We start from the raw sequence: 26881 nt of genomic DNA on the forward strand, positions 1-26881 counted from the left end.
CTTCAGTTACGAGAATAGCGTAGCTGAAGTGGACGTATCTTAGATCAATTTAGAATCACTTACTTCGCGTCCTCGCGGCGCGGGATCGACGGCCGCTGGTCCCCCGTCGACTCCACTTCCGCCTCTCACCGTGGTGGAGTTCCGGAGTCAACGGCAGAGCGATTGGGATCGATTTATTGCGTCTACACTTACACATAACACTCCTGTTAATACACCCCAGAATTATATTAGCCTTTTTTGCAACCGCATTATGTTGTTGACTTTTATTCCATTTGTGATCCGCTATAAACCCCATAACTAGTTATTCCCTGTTTTGTATTTGTGCATTTGATTTTTTCTTCCTAAGTATAGTGCCTTGCACATTGCTTTATTGAATTTCATTTTGTTGATACCAGGCCAATTCTTCAGTTTGTTAAGGTCATTTTGAATTCTAATCCTGTCCTTTTGAAAGTGCTACTATGCAGTGTGCACTCCTTCTTGACCTCCAAACAAGTATATACGTTCTTGATGAATAATGCAACACCTCTTCCCTTTTTTCTTTGCCTGTCCTCCTTGAACAAGCTATGCTTCTCTATACCGATATTCTAATAATGAGATTTATCTCCTCAAATCCGTGATATGAATTGTCATAATTCAGTTTATGTACTAATACTACCCGCTCTTGCTGTTTATTCCCCATATTCCTTGCATTTGTGTATAGACATCTAAGATGTTGAGCAGATTTCCCCCACTGTTATCCTTCTTGTTTCTATGACCCTACTGTAATTTTCCATTTCCCTGATTAAACCCCCCCCACCACCACAAAAAAACCCATCTATCCCTGTTTTTGGTCACCTATTTACTACCTGGGTGTGGGCTTTTGTCATCTTCCCCCTTTGAACCTAGTTTAAAGTCCTCACTCAGTTGGCGAGTAGATGATTGAAGATGTTCATCCCTTTCTTGGTCAGGTGGACCCTGTCTCTTCCCAGCAGTCATTTTTCTCAGAACAGAATTCTACTATCAAGGAAGCCAAAGCACTCCTGTCTACACCAACTGTGCAGCCATGCATTCATCTTTAGGATGCATGTGTCCCCTGCCTGGGCCCTTATTCTCAACCTGGAGGATGGATGAAAACAAAACCTGTGTCCCTAACTCCTTCACTTTTTGCTCCCCGAGCCCTGCACTCACTGCTGCTCTGCTCAGTATCATATTTGGCAGTATTATTAGTGGATGATTTGGATGTGGATGATTATCATGGGTAGTGGTCAGAGAGATGGATGAGCCTTTGCAAGCTTTCCATAAGGTAGTGAAACACTTACACAATGCCCTTATCATACAGAATTGGATATAAATGCATCACAGTAAATCTACTGTGGTTTAGGATCATATTGTAAGGAGCAGATCTCTCCTTGGGAGGCTCTAGGTATATTGTGAGTATGGTTGGAAAATATGTGTGTGTACACATTTCAAATGTTACTGTTTATTTTTCCTTGTGATGTTCCATAGACAGGGCAGTCTGTGGCTGTGTGCGTCATCAGCTGCCCCACATCGTAAAAGGAGTCAGCATCCACTGTCAGTGTTCTCTGCTGATTCATCTTAGTTTCCACCCAAGGACTGAAAGAACATGATTTTTACAATGCTTAGAATCCTAAAAATAAATGACCACTAGGTGCTCCAGAAACTGCTGTCTAACACATAGGACAGAGCATCTGATCAGTGGATTATTATGTGCATATTTGGACAGGGCTTTGAACATGTATATTTAGACAATCCGATACTTAAAAATGTGACATGACTGGAAGACAAGATTATCTCAGAGTATATATGTTTTCAACTCTATCTACAGAACTGTGGACATATTAATGTGTAATACACTAGGACTTGTTCTGCAATGAACACCTCTATCTAAAGACCTGCAGAAGCGCTTCCCCGAAGCTTGAAAACTTGCCTCTTTCAGTAATAGAAGTTAGTCTAGTAAAAGGTAGACCACCTTGTCTCACCCTATCTAAAGACATTTATTATTATGTATTAATACTTTTACATAGGCCATGCCCATAGTAAAAAGAAGTGGCAAAATTAGTTCTATTGAGTTCTCTCACACAGCATGGAACATCAAAGAGGCTAGAATAAATGTTTCAGAGGGGTCTGTGTGCCTGTGATTTCTCTGGTGAAAGGACAGGGTCTTTACACACTCATTACCCTGAGTGGAACACCCCTTGCCCCCACCTGTCACTGGCATTTAGTGTGTTATTTTTATTTAGCGTGTGCATAGTCGTCTAGCCAAGCGATGGCATCTTCAGTGGCGTGATGCATTTCTTCTAGGCCACCGCTGAACCGAGTTGGCAGGCATTCATCGACAATGTGTGTCATCATCGATGTAGTGCCCTAGCTGCGCAAAGAGCTGTCATGAAGGTTCCAGCGATACTGGTTGGCTGCACAGAGACCTTGCCCGGTCCAGAACCTGTTCACCAGGGACCATTGGCGATGGGGCAGGTCAAAACCAGGCGGACAAACTGTGGGGTCAGCGCCAAGGGACTGGTTGGGGATTATAAAACATATCCATTCCTCTCACCAGTGTTTCCTCCCTAACATCCTGGCGTGGCGGACGAGATCATAATGGGCAACGTGAAGGCAAATGTGCAGCTGGTGGTTTTAAAAGGTCATTGTGCAGCGGTAGGCTTGAGTTGGCGCATACTTTCTCCAGTAACCTGCCACTGGCAACCTCTGGTCTGATAGGAGGAGGAGCAATATTGCTCAGAACTGGGAGCCATGGGAGGGGAGTCGGATGCAAGGGGCCAGAGGTGAAACGCATGGCAGCATGTAACTGCCTATCCTCCAGTGGGTGCGTGGGGATGTTACAAGGGGTCCAGGCCTAGCAATGCACAGAGTAGGCCGCCACAGGGTGCACTTGAATCCCCATTTTCCCAAAGCAGGGGAAAGGGGCGGCCCTACAGCCCGCGTCACCGAGAGCCGGACCCCCAGCGCCCCGCCCCTCAGGCGGCCATGTTCCCGCCCTCGGTGAGCTAGGGCTCCGTGCGGGACGTGACCGCCCAACCCAGGCAGGCTCCGCCTCCCGAGGAGGCGGCCGCTTCTCGCTGATTGACGGGCGGCCCGGCCAGTTGCCTGACGCGGCGCGGCCGGGTGCCCAATGGGCTCCGGGCGGGGGGCGGGCCGGTTCTGCCGCCTCCCCGGGGTGACCCAGGCGCCGGGCAGAGCGTGACGGGCTGCGGCAGGGAGAGCAGCGGGCGGCGGATCTGGGGCGCGTTGGGCAGGACGGAGCCAGCGGCGGGCACGATGTCTCTCTCCACCAAGCTCACCTTGGACAAGGTGGATGTGAAGGGCAAGCGGGTGATCATGAGGTGAGGAGCCGGGCTGGGCAGGGCTCCGTGGTGGAGGCAGCCGGCTCCGGCGGCAGGGAGTGAGTGGGGCCCGCTTGGATGAGGGAGACTCGCCCCCATCCAGCTCCTGTCCGGCCAGGCCGGCCCAGGTGTGAGACAGGGTCTCCTCCGGGCCCGCCTGCTCCCGGGCAGGGTGACTGCGGCCGGCCTTCTCCAGAGGGCTGCCTTGGTAATGTCACTCGCCAAGCCCAGCCGGGCATTCAGAAATCAGGCGTCACTCCCCCCCCCCCCCCCATGAGATTGGATCAAAAATGATGAGCTTCTGAAATACAGAGTCCAGATTCTTTTTTCTTTTGGGTTCCGGTGTTTCAGCTTTTTACATGGGTTCGGGGCACGTTTTTCCAGGTTTTCTCCACAGCCACGAGGGCCAGAAATTTTTTCTCTCTCTCTCTCTCTCTTTTTAAATTAAAGTAAGGTTCTTAGGACTCCAGCAGCTGGAGCTTTACGTAAGGCATCAAGTAGCACACGCTTTGGCAACAGCCAGTCGTTCTTCACGCTCCTTTTTTTTTTTTTAAATGTTACCCTCATGAGTGTGCCAAAAATCTGTAAAAGGTCTGTGTGTGATTGAGAATGAGGTTATGGTTCCAATCAGCGACCCAGTAAATTTCAGGGATTTATTCTAATGGTCTCAGTACACGTTCCTAAAAAAGACAGGGCATTAAAAAAAAAAAATCCCCCCTCCCCCTTCCAAATCTAGCAACCACGTGTTGGTTCATATTTTACTTGGGCCCAGCTTCATGAAACTGCAGCAGCTTGTGTGAGTGATGTGTCAGTGAGCAGACTCCTCTCTAGGGCATGTGGTGCGATGTGTGCCTGTGATTGTGACACACACCAATGGGATCGGCTTTAGGAAAGGTGGATAGGGTATCTTTTTTTTTTTTTTTTTTCCTGTTAGAATTGTATTCAGGAGGCATTTCAAACTGTATAAGGACATTTTGGAAAAATAAAATTAGTTCTAATTTTCACTCAGGCTGTTCCTGGGGGTTTGACATAAATTGCACTGGTCTGTCTTTGTCAGCTGTCTAAGTGGGCCATCTTCATTATCACCACAAAAGTTTTTTTTCTCCTGATAATAGCTCATCTTAATTAGTCTCTTACAGTTTGAATGGCAACTTCTACTTTTTCTCTGTGTGTGTGTGTGTGTGTATAATCTTCTTACTATATGTTCCATTCTGTGCATCCGATGAAGTGGGCTGTAGCCCACAAAAGCTTATGCTCTAATAAATTTGTTAGTCTTTAAGGTGGCACATGTACTTCTGTTCTTTTTGTGGATACAGACTAACACGGCTGCTACTCTGAAACCTGTGTTAAAAATGTATCCCGTTTAACCAGCAGGCAATCATTTACATGCTTTTTTTTTTTTTTTATTAGTCCAACAAACTTTTCTGTGGATTTTCTTTAAATGCCCTTTATCAGCCTGGTGATGGAATACTGTGAATTCTAATCTGAATAAGATGGAATGAAATAGATATGTTTCCTTTTAGGAAGTTTATGATTGACAGGCAGGGATGTGAGTTCACCTGGCAAAAGTTTATGGGATAGCCCTCTGGTGGCTCTGAATATCCATTCTGACATAGGAACATGTATAGATCTTGCACTGCTTACCCAGGGGACTGAAATTTCAGGCTATAAATATACGGATATTTGCTTAAATTGCACCCCCCCTTTTAAACTAGACCAGTTGTTCCAATAAACAACTGAAAATGAATTCATTGCTGTTAACTGAATAACGATGATTCCTGTTAGCACAACTAGAGAGTCTCATTGAATTGTTGGTGCATTGCACTTCCTGATATCAGACTCTTAAACAGGAAATTCAGTTGGCCTTTATAGAAATCAATTTTAAGCCTGACCTGGGAATTGGTACACTAGGCACTGTGAACTCTTTTGGTACACTAGTGCTTTAAGGCACATCTGCATGCACGTGGTACCTGCATGCACGTAAGCTTTAGATTTTGTTCTTTCTAGGGCAAAGGCTTTTCCCAAGGTCATCTCAACATAACAAGTGCATACCACTTAATTTAGTGCATGAGTGGCAGGTGGAATGTAATGGCCATACCACTAACTTCCTTTGTGCCTGCTCCTAGTCTGTAAAAATGATTTTTTTTCCCCCTCTGTGAAATACCTTGTGTACTTCTGTTTTCAAATAATTCAGCAAGATTTTGGCTGTCTGGAGGCTGGTATTGCCAGATGGACAGAAGAAACTCAAGCAAAGAGAACCCAAAATGCATCCTGGTTCATTTCCCAAATACAGAAGAACAAGAATTTCAGTCTTTTTTTTTTTTAACCACTTACTATTTGACCAGTTTTTCCTGTGACGTGTTTTAGGGTACAACCCTGCATTGGCAGAAGATGAACTGGCTGATAGAATCTAGTAAAATCAGAGGGTCTCCATTATTAACTTCTGTGATTTAAGAAATAAGGTGTTGTTTTAAAAGTGATTCATTTGGTACCTTATGAAGAAATTGACTCATTTGATCAAAGGCTTGCATGTTTACCAATTTAGTGTGGTACTTGGTCTTTCCTTTCTATGTCCACTGTACCAAAGGCTTTAAATGTCTTTCCTACTTCTCTCCCCTTTGAATTGTGGGGTCCATACAATCAATCAACCGTCCAAAGTCTGCTGAGTGATATGCATTCATCATCTGAGGTGAAATATTTCAAGTCACCCAAATAATCCTAAACTCACTTTAGTTTTTGCTTGATTACCATCCTTCTAACACAATATTGCTGCTAATTTTTTAAATATGTCTGTACCATAACAAGGCTGCTAAACGGAAATACAAAATTGCAGACAAGATGTCAGGGTTGATCTGTGTTTTTTGTCTGTAGCACATTTCTCTGAAAAGAATTAGCTTGTCTTCTAATTGATACTGAATTTAACAATTTTTTTTTTTTTTACTCCTGTTCACTCAGATAATTTTTGGTGTACGTGTATATATACCCCACCCGTCTTTCAGTGCTAATGCAAAAGGGTAGGAGCCCTAAGCAAAACTGGTGGTTTAGTGACTTCCATAAGTCTTACATTTATTCGGTTTAAGGAGCAATCTGGTTTCTTTGTCTATTAGCTGTAAGGCTGCAGAGGGAGGCAATGGTGGACTGGAGACTTTGCTAAGCAAATTGTTCATTTGCTTCATGATTGTAAAACAGTGACAGTGTTATGGTGGTGGGGGGTTTTTTTGTTTGTTTTATTGGTCTGTTGTACCATGGGCTGCCAGTTCAATTCTTTCTGCTCAGCTACTCCTATTTTGCTTGGAGCTTTTAAAGATCTGGCCTCATGCATTTTTTACTAAGCACACTGCAGAGAAAAATGCATGCAGCCTGCTGGATTTTGGGACCATTTCATATTATGACACACAAACTCCAGGGTAATATCTCATTTACTCATCCAGATGCTGGGATACTGCTTTTACAGAGTAAAAGTTACCATTTTCCCCAAAATTAAAAGGCTTTGCTCATTAGTCATCATGCTTCAGCAACGTTTTCCTGTCAGAATTGCTGGAAGTAAAAGCAAAGAGAGGGCTGCTCTCATTAAGTTCAAACATTCTCTGTCATTCTGGCATCCTGTGAATAAGTTCTGCCTTCAGTTCTTATGCAACACAACTTCCTGTCATGCCTTAGCTTATGGGTACTAGTATGCTAGACAGAAATGGCAGAAACTCCTCCCTTTTCTCTCACCATCTGGCCAATGTGCTGTTGGGAAATTACCCTCCAAATCCACATGAGATCTGCTGAAGAGAATGCAAGAAAGCTCAAGTAACTAACCACAGAAAGAATAAGGATAATTAAGGAGCTTATAAATAATAAATTAAGTGCACAGCACAGTACACCAATGGGACCAACAAAAAATCACAGGCCTCTGCTTTGAAAATCCTGTGATTGAAAGACCTGAGTGCATACAGAATAAATGGAAGAGATCAGAGTTGCAGGCAATATCTGGAATACTTCATGGAATCCTTCTGCTTTCCACCACGCACCCACAGAGGTATTATAGAGGCCCTGATGGAGTAACCAGGATTGTTTTATTTTCTTCCCTCTCTTTACCCTGCAGTATTAAGGCCCCTGATCGTAATTGTTCTGGGAATGTGGTTTCCTAAGGATGTTTTATCATTGCTGCTGACTTAGCTGGAAAACTGCAGTCTGCAGAGCCAATTAATCTTTCATATCAGCTCACTAGCTGAGCATCAACTTACCTTTTCAGTGGGCGCCAGAGCAAAAGTCTAAATTGGGCAGGGAGGAGGAAGTAATGGTACTCTTCCAAGCCCTGCCCAGTTGTGTTACCAAAATGCGATGCTACTCTCAGTACATTGTGCAGGTCCTAGTAAGGAGGAGGGATGATTGTTGTGTGACTTGATCAGTAATAAAATTGTAAGCAGTGTTTACCACATAAATGTAAACAATAGGCTTCAGAGTTAACACACTGAGATGAGTGGGGAAGGACACACTATTCAAAGCTTCTATTTCAGGCTGACTGCAGACATAGGCAGAGATAATAAATTAGTATTTTTTCTTTTTTGTTAGAAGATGCTTTATTACTAACTGTTGGGTCTGGAAGATTCTGAGAGAAGTAGAAAATGAATCTTGGCATCCTGCTGGAGAAATGGAGTTTTGAGAGCAATTTTCAAAGGCGCCTAACTTCCGTTGAAAGTCAGTGGAAACTAGGCACCTAGCTTGCCATTCATCTTTAAACATCTCCCTCTTTACTTGTGCCTGCCTCCACTTCAGTGGAAGAGTCTGCATAGTAACTTCCAAAGAGCAAGAAACTAGCTGATGTTTCATAAAGCTTTTTCCTCCCCATTGAGAATAAACTGTGGTGTTGGGGTTTCATAACATGGGGCCTGATAGTGCATATAGTACTCTTGTTGATATCAAACCATCAGACCCATGGGAGTTAGCTTTATGGAAGGCTTGCAGGTTTGGCTCTAATGCTCAAGATATTCAATGCAAAGTTAAATATATTATTATTATTACAATAATATTGCATAATTTTGCAGTCCTCTTTTTCCTGGCTCAGATGCGGTCATGCCTTTACGTGTAGTCACATTGCATGATTCTTTTAACCACGTTCATGATTTTTTATAACTAAACACGGTGATGACATGCTATAGTTTACCTTAAGCTTCCATGCTCTTTTTTTCTTTCTCTTATAACAATGTAATTTTCATGGATACTAATGTTTACTCACAAGTGGCAGCATCCATTGAATCCATAAGAAGAGATTTAATGTAACTTTTTTTTGTTCCCTTCCTGCCTTCTACACCCTGGCTACTGTGACCTCACTATTCTGATGTTTTCAGTCACATACCAGTTTCATGTTGAGACTTGCTCTACATTAGGGTAGAACTGAAAACCTTGCACTTCAGTGAGCTCTTGAATTGCTTTCCTAATTAGCAAGTTCCCCACCTCTTTTTAAAGGAAATCAGTTATTTGCAATTGAGCTTAAAACATTTTTTTTTCTTTTAGGGTTGATTTCAATGTTCCAATGAAGAACAACAAAATAACAAACAACCAAAGGTAAGACTCTTCTTAAAATCCAAGTAGAAGCCTTGATGGCCCTGTCCATACTAAGGACACATTATACTATACAGTTCAGCTCCAATGGCATTAGCAATGATGTGTTAGTGTGGTTAGGCCACCAGCTGCTACCACTATGTCATCTAAATTGTCCTGGAGAAAGCCTAACTCCGAAACATTAATAAAAATGCCTGTGGCTGTCAACAACCTATCTATACTAGAGATCAGATTAGCCACTGCTGGTGTTAGCAATAGTGGGACATTTGTAAAAAAATTTCCCTAGCAGAGACCAAAGCCTTTGCTTCCACGCTAAACATGGTTGCAATGTTATAACTGTCAAGAAACTGTGTTTTCCCTGGCTGTATTCTCATGTGAGAATCTGCTAGAGTTGACATGGGGTGCCAAAGGCACCTCTCCTCTCACTCAACCACATCAATGTTTTGAAAATGATTGTTTTGCAGATATAGAAGGGGACAACTGATGTACAAAACATGCTGTATGTCATTTTGGTTGACCCCAGTTGGTGCAGGTGGGATCTTAGTTCTAATCAAGGAAACAGTTGTTCGGGACATTAAGATCAAATGGCTAGTTGTTTTGCTTGTCTTTGTAACTGTTCCAGCACCTACAGACAGATACTAGCCCTGTTTACACTAGTATATTTTTGATAAATTTTCCCACCATTACTACCGGCCATCTGCAGGGATTAGGAAGGGGTCCACCCCCCAGTGTATTTGTGCAGGAGGGGGAATCCCTTCCTCTGAAGCATCAGGATAGCCATGGCTGGAGATGGGACCAGGTATCCTCTTTCTCAAGTGCTTGGTCATTGGTTCTTGCTCACATGCTCGGGGTCTAACTGATCAGTATGTGTGGGGACAGAAGGAATTTTCCCTAGGTCAGATTGACAGGGACCTTGAGAAAGGCAAAACCCCCAGTCGTGTGTGGGTTCAGGTCACTTGCCAGGATTATCTGGGCATATCTTGCTTAATCATTTCTCTGCCACTGTGGTGGCCTTGGGCACTGGTGTACCTCGGTCCCTCCTATTTTCTGTCTGGGGCACATCATAGTTTCCTATGGGATGTAATACTTTGATCACATTTCACTTGTTGGATTTAGTGTGCAGTTCCAGGGTGATGCTGGTGGTTAGTGACATACCAGAGGTCAGGCTAAATGATCTGGTGGTCCCTTTTGGCCTTAAACTCTGTGACTCTATTGGTTCAGCTTCTAGGGCAACAGTGGGGTGGGGGGTGCTAGTTTCTGTAAGGTGCAGTGTCTACTGGCGTTCTAACCATGAACAACTATCGGGGTTAGATGATGTACATAAAACTCCTGTGCCCTGTCTACAGTAGAAGATAGCAGCAGTTCAGCTACTGAAAAATGGGTAGAAATCTAGTAGTGCAGATTGTACTTACTGTTTCTGAAGCTGTTAGAAATGTCCATACTCGGTTCATCTTGCAACTAGAGTTATACCAGTGCACTCTGGGACTCCTGAAGCTCCCCATAGTGCCGTTGCTGTGATTGCATGCTACTGGATAATCTCCACATGCAAAGTTCTACCTTATGGGCTCCTGGATGTTAAGATCAACCATACCAATCATTATAACCAGTGCCTGTTGCAGACCTATGGAGGGGCTGGATATCCCATATGGTGTAGTATTGTTGGTAATGCCGTGCAGTGTTTTAAGAATAAGGATGGATTTTACAAATGTCTGAGGGAAACCTGTGGTGGACTTTCCCCGTCATGTAATAATGTCTTCTTGCAATTTGTTCAGATGAGAACCTATTTCTGCTGTTTCTCTCTTCAGCTTGCCCTTATTTCTGTTAGAGGTCGCTCCCAGCAGATATGCTTCAAGGAGTCTGCTTCCCATGCTTAATGGCCAACAAGTTCAGTTCTCTGGCAGCTCAAATTGAACCCCTTACGAACTTCTCTTCTGTCATTTTCTTTGTGGTTACAGAATCAAGGCAGCTGTCCCTAGCATCAAGCACTGCTTGGATCATGGCGCCAAATCTGTGGTTCTGATGAGTCATCTGGGCCGACCTGATGGAGTCCCTATGCCTGACAAATTCTCCTTGGCACCAGTGGTTGGAGAACTTGAAGCATTGATTGGCAGGTAAAGTTTTATAGCTGTTGAGTTTATGCAGGCTCTCGCTATAAATGGATCTTATAAGAAAAGATGTTGTTGATGTCAGTTAGATGCATCTGTGTGTCTTGACTCGTGCTTCCAGGAAGGTCTTGTTTCTGAAGGACTGTGTGGGTCCAGAGGTGGAGAAGGCCTGTGCTGATCCTCCAACTGGCTCCATCATCCTCTTGGAAAACCTCCGATTCCATGTAGAAGAAGAGGGGAAAGGGAAAGATGCTTCAGGGAACAAGGTGAGACATCTCATTTTTAACTCAGTTGTGTCTTTCCCTTATTCACTATTGTAGGGCAAGCAGGAGTGACAAGGGGCTGTGTGGGATATTTTATAGAATGTGTTTAGAAAGACTCTGATATAGCTGGCAGCATTTACTCTCCAAATGCCTGTTTGAAAGGCACTAATACGATAATGATATTGAGTGACCATATTGACAGGTAAAAAATTGAAAGATCATGTTGATGCCAGGAGCTCAGGATGAAGGCGCAGTAGCGGGCACTGTTATAAAGGGAGGAGCAGAGCGAAGGGTTATGGGGAAGCTACTGGCTGCAGCTGAAGAGTTTTTATTTTGGGATGTGAACAGGAGAAAATATAGTATGGAAGGAGAGAATTTATTGCCTCTTTGTAACTGTGAGAACCATGTGTCCATTTCAGTCTTATTTCTAGGGGTACTAATGGGTTGTTTAACTACTGTATTGTACTAGCACTCTGAAATACCTTGAATAAGACTGCTTTCCCATCAGCAACCATACAGGGTCCGTGCTGCCTTGTACCTCTGACATTTTCTTGAAGGTCAGGAAGAGCACTTGCTCTCAGATGGTTTCTTTTCTTAGCATTGGTGACCCCATTAGCCAGGCAGGCTTTGGCTCCCTTCAGATACAGTGCATGGAGTGGAATGCTGATGTACAGTATGGTGCCCTTTATAGCCTGACACACAAGACTCTAGCTTAGAAAAAATAGCCTGGCGTGCAAGTGAGCCTCTGAAAAGAGGGTGCTCCCATTATGGGCACTAAGAAGCCGTGAACGGCTGGTATTTCTTGACACAACCTAATTCTTGGAAGACAATATGTCTTATACTGAGAGGGCCAGACTCGTTTCCTTCCGAAAGAAATAATTGTCTGCACTTATTCCAACTTCGGTCTCTAACTGGCTGACTACATGCTGTAGCATATCAACAGGGGCACAGACAATGGAGTGTGACAGTAAAGGAGGATGTGGCAGGCTTGGTTCTTGTCCCAACAGAATGAAAATCGATGCTGCAGTAACAGTGATATTACTAATCTGTGGCCCTGTGGGGCTATTGGTGATTTCTGGTGCACACTGAACATGATGGGAAATCTCTGAAGCTTGTTAAGCACATCACTCTGCAGCGAAGTCTACATCTAGATCCATCTCCTGTTCTGCTTCTAGCAATTATTGGCTCTGAATAGCACTTAAATTGGTCAACTTGGGAGCTACTGATAGCATTAGTCTAAATTCTGAAATTCTTTTTTGGCGTCCCTTCTTCTCAGCCCACAAGAGCAAAATGGTTTGTCTCTGTCATGAATATTAAACTCAGTTAAAATCTCTTGTTGCCAGTGGTTGGGCTGGAAAAGAGGCTATGAGATAAGTCCTGACCAGTATCAAAAAGCTGTCTTCTAGGTCATGGGTACTAACAAGCTTCTCAGATGTTCCCTACTTTCAGTAGTTCGATTTGTAGACCCAAAATGAACAACTGAGTCTGCTTTGCAATTATTTGTTGCAGAACTGCTGGTTCATATTGTAACTAAGTAACACAAACTTGTCTTTATCTCCTCAGATCAAGGCTGAGCCTGCAAAGGTGGATGCTTTCAGAGCTTCTCTTTCTAAACTGGGAGATGTTTATATCAATGATGCTTTTGGAACTGCCCACCGAGCTCACAGGTATGTTAACCACCTTCTGCAGGCAGTGGTACAGAATATCTGTCCTTTGGATTCACTCTGGATATGCGAGTTTGCTTAGTCCTGGTCTTCTATACTAGCAAGATGTCCTGAACAGCACTGCAAAGGGAATTTTCAGATTAGCAACTGCAACTCAACTCTGATAAAGTTTGAAATTTGCATGTTGAGTACCCCTAGTCGTTCAAAAATGGATATAAATCTTCAGGAAAATGAAGCCTGCTGGGGCTGTGATTTGGGGGGGATCCAAATATAGAATCATAGAAATGTAAGGCTGAAAGGGATCTTGAGAAGTCAAGTCCAGCCTTCTGTGCTGAGGCAGGACCCAGTAAATCTTGACCCTCCTTGACAAGTTTTTGTCTAACCTGTTATTTAAAACCTCCAAAGATGGGGATTCCACAACCTCCTTTAAGAAAAGGAGTACTTGTGGCACCTTAGAGACTAACCAATTTATTTGAGCATAAGCTTTCGTGAGCTACAGCTCACTTCATCGGCTGCATACTGTGGAAAGTGTAGAAGATCTTTTTATACACACAAAGCATGAAAAAATACCTCCTCCCATCCTACTCTCCTGCTGGTAACAGCTTATCTAAAGTGATCACTCTCCTTACAATGTGTATTTCCCCTTGTTTTTTCCTACCCCGCCCCCTCCTCAGTTCTTGTTAAACCCTGGATTTGTGCTGGAAATGGCCCAACTTGATTATCATATACATTGTAAGGAGAGGTTTCAGAGTAACAGCCGTGTTAGTCTGTATTCGCAAAAAGAAAAGGAGTACTTGTGGCACCTTAGAGACTAACCTCCTTTGGAAGCTTATTCCAGTGCTTAACTACTCTAATAGCTAGAAAGTTTTTCCTAATATCTAACCTAAATCTCCCTTGCTGCAGATTCAGCCCAGTATTACTTGCCCTATTTTCAGTGGACATGGAGAGCAGTTCTCTTTATAACAGCCCTTAACATACCTGAAGACTGTTATCAGGTTGCCCCTCAGTCTTCTGTTCTCAGGACTAAACATGCCCAGTTTTTAACCTTTCCCCACAGGTCAGATTTGCTAAACCTTTTCTCATTTTTGTTGCAGTCCTATGGACTCTGCCCACTTTGACATCTTTCTTAAAGTGTGGCACCCAGAATTGGACACAGTACTCCAGCTGAGGCCTCACCAGTACTGAGTAGAGCGAAACAATTACCTCCTGTGTCTTACACATGACACTCCTGTTAGTGCACTCCAGAATGATATTAGCCTTTTTTTATATCTGCATCACACTGATTCCTATTCAATTTGTGATACAATATAACCCCCAATCTTGTTCAGTAGTATTACTGCATAACCAGTTATTCCCCATTTTGTAATTTGTGCATTTAATTTTTTTTCCCTCCGAAGTGAAGTACTTTGTGCTTGTCTTTATTGAATTTCATCTTGTTGATTTCAGACCAGTTCTCCAGTTTGTCAAGTTTGTTTGGAATTCTAGCCCTATCCTCCAGCGTGCTTGCAACCTCTCCCAGCTCGGTGTCATCCACATATCTTATAAGCGTAGTCTCCTCTCTGTTATCTAAGTTTAAATACGGACTTTTCCTGACCCAGGATTGACACTTGTAGAACCCCACTCAATATGTTCTCCCCGTTGACAGTGAACCATTGAGCATGGTCTGTGACGCAGTCGTGCACCCACCTTATAGTAATTTCATCTGAACTGCATTTTTTTGTTTTGCTTATGAGAATGTCATATGGGACTGTGTCAAAAGCCTTACTGAAATCAAGATCGATCACATCTACTCCTTCCTCCCTATCCACTAGGCCAGGTTGTTTTGGCATGATCTGTTCTTGACAAATTCATGCTGGCTATTCCTTGTAACCCTATTATCCTCTAGGTGCTTACAAATTCATTGTATAATAATTTGCTCCAGTATCTTTCCAGGTACCGAAGACCTGCTGAGCTTCCCACCACATGGGAAATGTACATACAGCTTTACTTTCAATAGCCTTGTGACATTATTTCTGGATGTATGCTGAGAAATCCCCAGTTCCATTGTCAGCTAACTAAGTTTAGTCTTGAATGACATAGTCCATGCAGCTTTTACCCATACCCATGAACCCTTTCTGAGCAAATGGCTGAATTTAACCTAGCTACCGTATAGTCGAGTCCTGTTCATTTTGTAGCTATTTAGAGTTTACCTCTTATAATAAGAATTGGCAAGCATATGAACTTTGAACTGACTTTTAGGCTATTGAAACTTAAATCACTTGAGAGACAAAATGGGTGAGGACTTTTATTGCACCAACTTCTGTTGGTGGAAGGTACAAGCTTTTGAAAGCTCTTCTTCAGGTCTGGAGAAGAAAGCAGAGGGTCTGGCCAAATAAAAGTTCAGACAGATTGTTAAGCAGAAGAGATAATGCATATTGGAAATGGTCACTTGAAACGGAGTGGGCAAGTGGGGGTTAGACTGTTATGCATAAAGAGTTTGAAGTGGGCAATTAAAGGGTAGCAGGCTGTGTGTGTGTGACAAATTTTTGTAATGAGCCAAAAACCAGTGTCTCTGTTAGTACATGGTGTTTTGGTGTCTAGCAGACTTGTTTTAAGTTCCCAGGCTAGCCTTTTGAAAGTGTTGTACACGTTTCCCTTGAAGACAAGCAGTGAAAGATGGGGCATAGAGTTAAGATCACTTGGCTAGGACTTCTCTAGACTATCAGGCAAACAACTCTGTAATCCTTTGCCCTAAAGATTGAAACTTAGTTCAGCAGACATCCACATGTGTGGGGTGTGCATATATACATGCGCAAACTCCAGGGAGGGCCTGCTTGCTGGGCTTTATTTCATAATCCAGGGCTATGTGAAGATGAATCTGCTTTTATTTTTGTTGTTCCCACCCCAGAATTTCAGGTGTTGGCCCTTGCATGTCAAACGGTCCATGCAAAAATTCTCTGAGCTATCTACAGAACACTAAACACAGTAAGATTAGACTCATGTGTGGTCATTATTCAGCAACAAGAGATCTGTATGAAAACAAAGGGTTAACATATGCTGCTGTGGACATTAAAGGTCCCCTGGCACTAGGAATGTTAGGATTTTGCTGTTGGATGGCTCTTCTACAGATTACAGAACTCTTTTTCCCCCTTTTGATTCCACAGCTCCATGGTAGGCGTTAATCTGCCTCAGAAAGCTGCTGGTTTCCTGATGAAGAAAGAACTGGATTACTTTGCAAAGGCTCTGGAGAGTCCGGAGAGGCCCTTCTTGGCAATCCTTGGGGGGTAAGAGCCAAAAGTGTATCTTACATGCACTATTTCATTTTAACACACACCCACTTGAGTGTAGAGTGAATGAACAGTTCTACCAGTTTGTGTTGTGAACAAGAATTGTTTTCTTCCTAAGCAAAAAATGGTGTGCAAATCTTGAGTCCCATGTAATTCAAACCCTACAGAGGAGCTGACTGGCTCTGTCCATTCCAGTGTTGCTGGCAGGCTCTGTTTGAATACTGTGCTAGTTTTTTAGCTGCCCTAATCAGAGTAAGGGTATGTCTACGCTGCCCACGTTACAGTGCGGCCGTGGCCGCCTGTGACGTGGGCAGCATAGACACACTTTATTGCCAGGGGAGAGCTCTCCCGGCGATTTAAAAAAACAAACCACCACCGTGAACAAGGGGTAAAGCGCTATCTATCCTGGCGCTTTTAGTGCGAAAACTTCTGTCAGTCGGGGATGTTTTTTCAAACCCCTGAACGACTAAAGTTTTAGCGCTGAAAATGGCAGTGTAGACACAGTCTTAGCCAGCAGCATTATGCTGTGCAAATGAACCAGAAGAGCTTTTAGATGTAAACAATGGCCTTGATACAGAAGGTTGTCAGTTAGTGACCTTTCTACTGGGGTTCAGAGTACAGACCTAATGCAAACTCAATGTCTCTTTCTGTAAGTTGACACTACCTGTCATTATGCAACTGTGACCTACTGTAGTTAGATTCACTTCAGCTCTTTACAGGCAATTTAATGTACAAAGACTTTCCCCGGGGGGACAGCTGTTGAGTAACTAGGAGTAATCTCCCCATGTGCTGCTTATTCTTGTGGTATGTGTGCGCGCTTTTCAGGCTGGCATGTTGGTTCTGCCAGGGTCGCTTTGACCCTGAGGAATGAATAAAAACACAGTGTAGACACCTGACTAAGTGATATGAGACTTGGACTCTGCGTAGCCTCTTGTGGTCCAGTACGACATGATTATTAAATAACATGAACACTCGTATTCTCTTCTGAGATTCCACTTACTCCTGCTTCTCGTTCTGCCCAAAAATTTAACCTGTTTCTTAAGAAATACTGTTTTATTTATAGAATATAAAAAGCTCAAACTTCCATTGTTTGTTCTTCATAACATGACCTGGGCTTAGCAACGCTCTCAGCAATGCTGCCTTTATTGACACCCTTCAGAATCTTAGTCACATCTTGCCTTCTGTTATATGCACATGCCAGTCTAGGAGAGCGATAGGAGCTGCATACACAACACCAATGGCAGCATTTGGCCTGAATGGTTCTTTCAGAATTAAAGGGAGCAGTGCTTTAGTTCTTGGTAGTGGAAGCTCCTGCTCAAGTTGCATCTTGAAGGGACAGATTATCAGAACATCAAGGATATTGATGAAATCAAGAGATCACACTACAAATAAGACCATAAGAATGGCTGTACTGGGTCACACTAATGGTCCGTCTAGCCCAGTGTCCTGTGTTCTGACTGGCTGATGCCAGGTGCTTTCAAGGAAACCAACAGAACAGGGAAGTCATCAAATGATCCATCTCCTGTTATCCAGTCCCAGCAACTAGCAGTCAGAGGTTTAGGGACACCCACTGCATGGGGTTGCATTCCTGACTGTCTTGGCTAATAGCTAAGGCAGTGAGTTTGTCATAGAGGTCACGGATTCTGTGACTTTCCCTGACTTCTGCAGTGGCTGGTGCGCCTGGCTCAGGGGTAGCTCATGCAGCCCCTGTGCCAGATGCCCTGGCTGCTGCTGGGGCAGTCTCGGGCCACCGTGTCTCCTCCCCAAGCAGCCAGGCTGCCCCCCCCCAGGCCGCCGCCCCCTTCCTCCCCCCCCAGTTCTGTTCACTGTTATTTTTAGTAAAAGTCATGGACAGGCCATGGGCCATGAATTTTTGTTTACTGCCTGGGACCTGTCCGTGACTTTTACTAAAAATACCCCTGACTAAAACGTAGCCTTACTAATAGCTGTTGATGGTCCTCTCCTCCATGAACTTATCTAATTCTTTTTTGAACCCAGTTATAGTTTTGGCTTTCACAGTCTCCCCTGGCAACCAGTTCCACAGGTTGACTATGTTGTGTGACGAAGTATTTCCTTTTGCTTGCTTTAAACCTGCTGCCTATTAATTTCATTGGGTGCCCCCTAGTTCTTGTGTTGTGAAGGGGTAAATAACACTTCCATATTCACTTTCTCCACACCATTCATGATTTTATAGATCTCTATCATATTCCCCCTTAATCGTCTTTTTTCCAAGCCAGAAAGTCCCAGTCTTTTTAATCTCTCCTCATATGGAAGCTGTTCCATACCCTTAATCATTTTTGTTGCCCTTCTCTGTACTTTTTCTGTTTCTAATATATCTCTTTGGAAATGGGATGACCAAAACTGCACGTAGCATTCAAGATATGGGCATACCATGGATTTATGTGGTGACATGCTATTTACTGTCTTCTTATCTGTCCCTTTCCTAATGGTTCCTAACATTCTGTTAGCATTTTTGACTGCTGCTGCACACTGAGCAAATGTTTTCAGAGACCTATGCACGATGACTCCAAGGTCTCTTGCTTGAGTGGTAACAGCTAATTTAGACCCTGTCATTTTTAATGTTCTTGTCACATGCATCTTCTTCCAGCTTGGGACTGCTGCTGGCTGCACAGGGCATGGGACTTCTATATGACCTGGTTGCTGGTTTGCTCTTTGGCCCTGTGTACCCTACAAAACTTGCCCACCAGTTCAGCTGCAACAGTGTTAGCAACATTAGGAGGCCAGCTGCTTAAAATGGTGTTGGCACCAGTGCACTGTCTGTGCTGTGGCTCCTGGTGATGTAATGTCTGTGGAGTTGAACTGGGGTTGGCAATAGTGGGGTAAATCCCTAATGTAGACAAGCCCTCTGTTAGAGAAGAAAATCTGCAACACTTGGTATTAAAGAGAGGGGAGAGCATGGGTTCACGTGGTGCCATCTCTGAAATTTTAGTATTATGGACACTGTCATAGCATTGTGATCTGAAACTTATGCCTAAAATAGACTCCTTTTCTTTTTGGGGGAGAGGGATTCTGTACTGGCTTTGATCTTGAAGCAGTTCAAGTAGCTTGAAGGTGGCTTTTTCTGCTGTAATTCTAACTTAATGGAGTGGTAGTGCTGGGCTAATTACATAAACTGAGCATCAGGGGCCAGTGTGAGATCACAGTGGATTATGCATTAGCTGCAGTCAAGAACTCTGATGTTCTAATCCCGGTTCTGCTGCTATCTTTCTGGGAAGCCTGGCAAGTGTCACTTTTTCTCCCCAGTTTGTAAAATGGGAATTGTAGCCGCTACATGGGTGTGGTGAGGCTTGAATAGGTAATGTTTATACAGTGATATGAAAATATTAAGTGCTGAATATTTATCTCCTAGGAGTTGCTGCCAGTGCTGTTGTAGTATTACTCCCTGATTTTGTTATACCAGCTGTTGCAGGATGGCCTTGAGATGTAAAGCCTGGAGCATATCAGGCTGAGTTTTGCAATTCTTGGGTGGCTAAAATGGCTCTGTCTTGCATGTTGTTACCTCCTGCAAGGTACAAAGATCCAGGAAAAATGCACTGCTTAAATCAAAAAAATCCTGCTCAAATAGTGTTATGTCTAACTATATTACTTGCTTTCTCTTCCTCTCTCCTCCCACCAGAGCTAAAGTTCAGGATAAGATTCAGCTCATCAATAACATGTTGGATCAAGTCAATGAGATGATCATTGGTGGTGGAATGGCTTTCACTTTTCTCAAAGTACTCAACAATATGGAGGTATGAAACCAGCAGTTCTGCCTGTTTTAGGGGGAGGAGGAGGGAGGCCAGGTGCTTGCACTAGATCATTCTCTCTCCCTTCTCCTGGAGTTCAGAACTGAAAGTTCATAATCTAACTCGAGAACAAATGTAATACTGAGTGGTCTCAATTTGCCAGCATTATGGGGGCCTATCGCTGAGGTCTGGATGCTGTCAAGGAATGAATAATAATTTGAAAGTAAGTACTTGTGGCCTTGGGCGACGCTCAGCCCTGTACAGAGAGCCAGCAACAAAGGCCTCCAGTGTCAGCCGTCAGAAAAGGAATTCTGTGGGGCAAAGGACTCATGCTGACCCTCAGCCCAGGGGTGAATTTCTCTCCTAAAGCGCATATTAGGTATATCTCCACTGCAATAAAAGACCCATGGCATTGCTATGGCTAGGTCAATTGACTTGGGCTTGTGAGACTCGGGCTACTGTGCTATACAATTGCAGTCGGTCTGTAGTCTGGGCTCTGACACCCCACGAGGTGTCTACACTGCTGTTTTTATCCCTAAGCCCAAATCAGTAAGCCTGGACTCTGATACTTGGTATCACGGTGTAGATAGCCCCTTGGAGCCTCAAAACAAGCTTTCCCTGCTGCTTCAGATTAGTAGACCCATAGCAACCCCTCCATAGTGATTGAAAGCTGAAAGAAATTCTTTTCAAATATCCCACCACACTCTTCCTCCTCTAGATTGGCAATTCTCTGTTTGATGAAGAGGGATCAAAGATCATCAAGGACCTGATGGCCAAGGCTGAGAAGAATGGTGTGAGGATCACTCTGCCCGTTGACTTTATTACTGCAGATAAATTTGATGAGAATGCGCAAAGTGGGGAAGCCACTGTGGCCTCAGGGATCCCTGCTGGCTGGATGGTAGGTGTAATAGATTCATAGATTCCAAGGCCAGAAGGGACCATTGCAACGATCTAGTCCAGAGGTGGGGAAACTAAGGCCTGCAGGTCACATCCGGCCTGCAGGACCATCCTGTCCAGCCCCTGAGTTCTTGGCCCGGGAGGCTCGCCCCCGGATTCTCCCCCGCAGTCCCCCCTCCCCCACAGCCTCAGCTCACTGCTCCGCCAGCACAAGGCAGAGCCCGGCCTGACCCGGTGCTCTGTGCTGCGCAGCGTAGCTGGATGTCCTGGTGCAGCCATGCTGCCAGCCACCGGTGCTCCAGACAGCGTGGTAAGGGGGCAGGGGAGTTCGGGGGGGGGGGCGGTCAGGGGCCAGGGGTGTGGATGGGGGTCGGGGTGGTCAGAGGGTGAGGTTGAATGGGAGCAGGGGTCCCGGGGAGGGCAGTCAGGAAGGAGCAGGGGGTTGGATGGGGTGGACGGGGGAAGTTAGGGGCAGGGTGTCTGGGGGCAGTCAAGGAGAAGGGGTGGTTGGATGGGGCAGGGATCCTGGGTGGGGGAGGGAAGAGTCAGGAAGGAGAGGGGGGTTGGATGGGGCGGCAGGGGGCAGTTTGGGGCGAGGGGTCTGGGGGTGGTCAGGGGACTGAGAGCAGGGGGCGTGGATGGGGCAGGGGTCCCCTGGGTGGCCATCAGGGAACGGCAGGGGTTGGATGGGGCGGGCCATGCCTGGCTGTTTAGGGAGGCACAGCCTTCCCTAACTGGCCCTCCATACAATTTCAGAAACCTGATGCGGCCCTCAGGCCAAAAAGTTTGCCCGCCCCATCTAGTCTAATCTCCTGTATAGCACAAGCCATAAATCTTCCCCAAAATAATTCCTTTTTGAACTGGAGCATTTTTTTAATGGTTAAGTAACCTCCCTGTTAAAAATTTACACCTTATTTCCAGTCTCACTAAATAAACTAGGGAAAGTACATTGGGGAGAGGATGAGCATCTTTTCTAAGATTCTGTGCAGGAAGCTTGTGCATGTACTCAGCCGTGTAGTGTATATTGACTAAATAAGTTGTGAAAATGTGTCTCTTGTCTTGCATTTTTAAGTATAAATCTTGAGTAACTTGTCCGATACTAAGATGAAAAAAATAAAATTCCTTTTAAAACCTTCTGATTTCAGATCAGAGAGGTTCTGCATAAAATAGGGGATGTGCAATTTCCGTATTTAGACTTATAGTGAATGGCAAAGACTGTTCTCCAAGGCTCTGAGTGCTTTAACTTTCTTTTCAAATGACTGTTCATAATAAGAGAAATACCACAGCAGGCTTCACCATATAGCAGCAACAGCTAGCAATTTCCTCCTAGTTCCTCAATATTCACTGCCTGGGGAGGGGGGGGAAAGCTCTCACCTCTTATCCAATCTGTTGCTGTTCCTGCACTAGCAATGAGCTTACTGTGTTATAAATAAGTTCACTAGTCCTTGTCCCAAGGAGGTGACTGTGTCTTTCAGACGGACACCGATCAGATGTGGCTAGCACCTGTCAGGCTGATGTGACTGAGAGGTGGTGCAGGAATCTCTGATTTAGTGAGGGTGTGTGTGTGTGTGGTGGTTTTTTTTTTTTTTTTTTAAATTATTTAAGGAAGCTACCTATATGTGGGTGATTTCTGATGAAGCTGTACAGTAATTGCATCCATGTTCTCTTACCTGTTAGGGCTTGGATTGCGGTCCTGAAAGTACTAAGAAGTTTGTGGAAGCTGTGGGCAGGGCCAAGCAAATTGTGTGGAATGGTCCAGTTGGTGTATTTGAGTGGGAAAAGTTTGCCAAAGCAACCAAAGCACTGATGGATAAAGTTGTGGAAGTTACTGGCAAGGGTTGCATCACCATTATTGGTAAGATTTTGTGTCGATATATTATAAGTTGCTGCTTGCTGGCATCGAGTTACAAAGTGATTGTAAAATCTCATGCTCTTCCTTAAGGGACTGTTCAGTTCTGCTCTGGCAGCAAGTGTGGCCTTGAAGGGTGCTGGAGCACACTGCTGCGGTAGACTCAGCTGACACACAGCCTTGAGAGGAAGAGCAGATTCTTCCATGCCAGCTTTCTCTTAGTTGGATGAATTTAAATTTCCTTCGATCTATAATTAATTTGCTTTGTTTAACAGGTGGTGGAGACACTGCTACTGCCTGTGCTAAATGGAACACCGAGGATCTAGTCAGCCATGTCAGCACCGGAGGTGGTGCCAGCTTGGAACTTCTAGAGGGTAACTTCTTTCCTTCTGTTAATCTAGTTCAGAAACTGAGGGGGGGGAGTAGCTCTGCCGGTTCTCAGCTAGCCTGGGGCTTACTTTGGGGTGGCATAGTAATGTAATGTGTCCCTTGTATTTCACTGGCCATAGGACGTGCTTTGTCACTACCTTTGAGATACCTAGTGACTTTTTTATTTTAAATGCTACTTTCATTCCTTACTCTACTCCCTTTCCTTTCCTCTTTTCTTCCAGTACTATTCTAAAAACAGTTTCTCATTCCAGAAGGGGCAGAAATGAATTGGTAGAAACTAAAACACACTATTTTAAGAGCTCACCTTTGTTTTTTTTAAACTCCTGGCCATGCCTTTGCTCCCCCCATCCCCATTCTTTCTAAAAAGGAAAAATGTAAACATACTAAGAGGCTTTGTCTCAGATGCTAACACCAGGAATAGTTAGTTAATCCTTGTAATAGTTCTTTAAAGGGTTTCATGAAGCAACCGATGTAAAAAGGCTGAATAGTCTGTACTTCTAGCCAAAATTTACAGTAGCTTTAGAACATTCTTTTAAACTATCCACTCATTTTATGGTGCCCTCTAGTGGTCACTTAGAATTGTACACTAGTAGATTTGAAAGTTTAAAATAGTGAGAATTTATAGGACTCTTTTATGGGGGTTGTATTGTACTGTGAATGGGTTTTCATTTCCTCTGATGATTAGCTGTTTCCCAATATGTGTAAATTCTCTAGTGCTGTCACATACTGTATAAAAGAGAAGCCACAATAGATAGTAGTGCCGTTCAGCGGTTGTATGCTAGACAGGGCTTTTGTTTCTGTTGCCTAGGGAGTAATGGTGAAGGGAAAAAATGCAAATTGCTGGAAGGGGCACTGTGCAGCTGACTTACTTGAAAGGACAAAGTTGTTTAGTTTTGGCCCAAATGTAGGTTTTGTGTGTACAGTCTCTAAATGTAATGAACCCCTAACTGATTTGAAATACTTAAGCGTTGTGAACACTAGTGAGCTCTTTAAAAATCAACTATTGCAGCATTGTACTACAGCATAAGAATAAGACTGACTCAACGAAAGTGAAACCAAATAGTCTATTTTCATCCTCAAAACCAAATGAGGTGCAGGAGTAAAATGGCATAAACAGTGGGAAAAATTAGATTTTTTTGAAAAAAATCCTGTACTTCAGTAATATGGTATTTAACACAAGTTGTGGGGTTTTTGTTTCGTTTTGTTTTAAATAAAGGCTTGTAATGTTAACTCCCCACAAAATCCCTTTCCATTTCCAGGTCTGCAGGTCACCTATGATTCAAAAATATGGAACAGCATCAACGGCCAGATCCAAAGCCCATTGCAGTCAATGGGAGTCTTTCCATTGAATTCAATGGGCTTTGGATTAGATCGTAAGAGGGACTTGGATAGAATTGTACAAGCCATGTTAATTGAGCAGAGGAATCTTGACTTTTTACCTTTCATGTAAAGGGATTTTCTGTTTTCATATGAATACAGTTGTGTATCAGATGTTCATTGGCACTTTAATGTGTGTTTGCTCATATAAAGCAGCTAAGTATAACACTAATAGCTACAAAAATTAACGGGTATGTGGGGTTAGTGTCCTCTTGCAGCTCAATCGTGACTGATTTGTTAAAATGTTGCAAGATGCTAGGTTAAACTTTTATTTTTATTATTATTTTTTAAAGTAAACCTAACTTTCCTTGGGTTTTTAAATTGCTAACAGGTAAAGTTCTTCCTGGTGTAAATGCTCTAAGCAATGTGTAATGGACAGAACGCTTCCCCAGTATGTTCCTGTGCACAGCTCCTAACCATCAACACTGCTGCGCTTCTGTATCTCAACTCTGCAAGAGGCAGATCACAGAATGTAAACCGAAATTAGATGGCATTATGAGAAGAGGACAACGGAGGTGGCTTGAGTCTACAGTTTACATGATGTGGATTTGTCCACGGTTATCCCACTTGAACTAATGTAGTGCGTTAAATTGTTGGTGTTAATTTAGAGTGTATATATTTATATTTTGCCTCTTAAAGAGATTAACCCTTATTAAATGTCTGTTTCTCAAAATAGATTGCTGCATTAAGCTTGCTCAGTGTTTTTAGCAGCTGTTTTTTGTCACTTGACAGTTCAAAAACATTTTTTTTGTTTTTGAGATTGACTGTAATAGCTGCTGAATAAATGTGTCAGTGCTCACCAGTTGGTGTGTGTTCCTTCCTTCACGTAGTCACCTGCACAAGAATGCACTCATCTAAAGCTGTGCTTCATATGTTTGGGTTTTTTCCCTTTTGTGCTAATGCATTGTAAACTTCTAAAATGCATTTTCAAGCTGTCCAAGTGTTTGGCATTATTAGCATCCTAATATACTCCTGAAACTGATTTTCCTGGCATGATGCTCGTTGCTTTGAAGCTTGCAGATGCCAGATTTGTTATCAGGGCAACAACAGGACCTTACCCTAAAAAATCAGCATATATACCATTATGCCAGAACTCCGCCACTATTTGATAAGATTAGAGCTAAAACTAATTTCAGGTAACAGATTAGGATGAAATTTGGGAAATTTCAGACTTGGATAAGCACTTGCAAATCTGAAAGAAATCAGCTCATTTAGCTGGTATATGATACATCCAGTTTGGATATACTAGAAATCTAGGAATCCCTGAAAGTTATAAGCATTCTTTTCCCGCTTCTGCATTGCATGTACACGCAAGTGAAACAAAGAAAGACTTGGGTGCCACCTTGGCTCACTCTTTGAGAATCAACTTCAAAAAATTAACCTCCCTTCAAACTGTTAAGGGAAGCAATTATAAAAGCATTAAGGTGTGCACTAAATGTGGCATAGCTGAAACTCTTAGCTGAGACCCTCTCTAGCCACCATTATAGGACAATTGGGGAGCAATCATAGAAACCGCATTTTAAAAAGAATAAATTTAAAATAAAAGAACCCCTCCCCCATATCCCCTTCTCCCCGCTTGTTCTAAACCTGTTACATCAGCGTTTCTCAAACTGGGGTCTGTGGACCTCTGCGGGTCCCTGAAGGTACCCCTGGGGGTCTGCAGGGCCCCACTGATCAACTCCTCCCCCTTCCTCTCCATGCCTCCTGCACGCTAAAAGTCCGGTGGTGCAGCAGGGCTAAGGCAGGCTCCCTGCCTGCCCCAGCTCTGCACCACTCCCGCAAGCGGCTGGCATGTCCTTGAGGTGGCGCAGCAGGGCTAAGGCAGGCTCCCTGCCTGCCCCAGCTCTGCACCACTCCCGCAAGCGGCTGGCATGTCCTTGAGGGGTGGGGTAGGGAGCCTCCATGCGTTGCCCCCCCATCCTGAGCGCTGACTCTGCAGTTCCCATTGGCCAGGAACTGCAGCCAACAGAAGCTATGGGACAGTGCCTGCGGGGAGGAGCAGTGCGCACAGAGACCCCTGCCTAGGAGCTGCTGCAAGGGGGATGTGCCAGATGTTTTCAGGAGCCACCCAAGGTAAGTGCCACCCAACTGTAGCCTGCACCCCAGCCAGAGTCTGCAACCAAACTCCTTCCCAGAGCCCACACCGTGCATCCCCTCCTGCACCCAACCCGCTGCTCCAGCATGGTGAAAGTGAGGGAGGGAGGGAGGGGGGATGGAGTGAGGAGGGGCAGTGCTTCAGAGAAAGGGTGGGGCAAGGGCATGGCCTCGGGGAAGGGGGCAGGGTAAGGGCTGAGTGGTGGGGCTTGGGGGTCCCTGAAAATTTTAAATCAAAATGGGGGTCCTTGGGTTGCTAAAATTTGAGAACTGCTGTGTTACATAACAGGATGTAGCAGCTAAGGAGACTCCTAACAGCTTCCCCGTACAGGAAATTTAGCG

The 26881-nt window shown here is 44.1% G+C and overlaps 1 protein-coding gene across 1 annotated transcript; it reads left to right on the top strand.

Moving 5' to 3' along the window:
• Positions 1 to 3175: 3175 nt before the first annotated feature.
• On the top strand, positions 3176 to 25247 carry PGK1 (phosphoglycerate kinase 1). Its single transcript, XM_084638758.1, has 11 exons — positions 3176 to 3338; positions 8841 to 8891; positions 10844 to 10999; positions 11115 to 11259; positions 12820 to 12923; positions 16064 to 16183; positions 19824 to 19938; positions 20651 to 20830; positions 22507 to 22684; positions 22954 to 23052; positions 24777 to 25247. Exons 1-11 carry the CDS (start codon positions 3274 to 3276, stop codon positions 24815 to 24817), a joined length of 1254 nt encoding a protein of 417 aa, XP_084494884.1. The 5' UTR covers positions 3176 to 3273; the 3' UTR covers positions 24818 to 25247.
• The last annotated feature ends 1634 nt before the right edge of the window (positions 25248 to 26881 follow it).

This window comes from Lepidochelys olivacea (assembly GCF_965140295.1).
Source record: "Lepidochelys olivacea isolate rLepOli2 genome assembly, chromosome: 9".
NCBI lineage: Eukaryota > Metazoa > Chordata > Testudines > Cheloniidae > Lepidochelys > Lepidochelys olivacea.

Excerpts from the sequence above, each read along its gene's own strand:
- PGK1 (XM_084638758.1), top strand. The coding sequence starts at position 3,274 with ATGTCTCTCTCCACCAAGCTCACCTTGGACAAGGTGGATGTGAAGGGC. Across the intron at positions 3,339-8,840 it reads GGCAAGCGGGTGATCATGAG|GGTTGATTTCAATGTTCCAA; the intron begins GTGAGGAGCCGG and ends TTTTTCTTTTAG. Across the intron at positions 16,184-19,823 it reads TTCTTGGCAATCCTTGGGGG|AGCTAAAGTTCAGGATAAGA; the intron begins GTAAGAGCCAAA and ends TCCTCCCACCAG.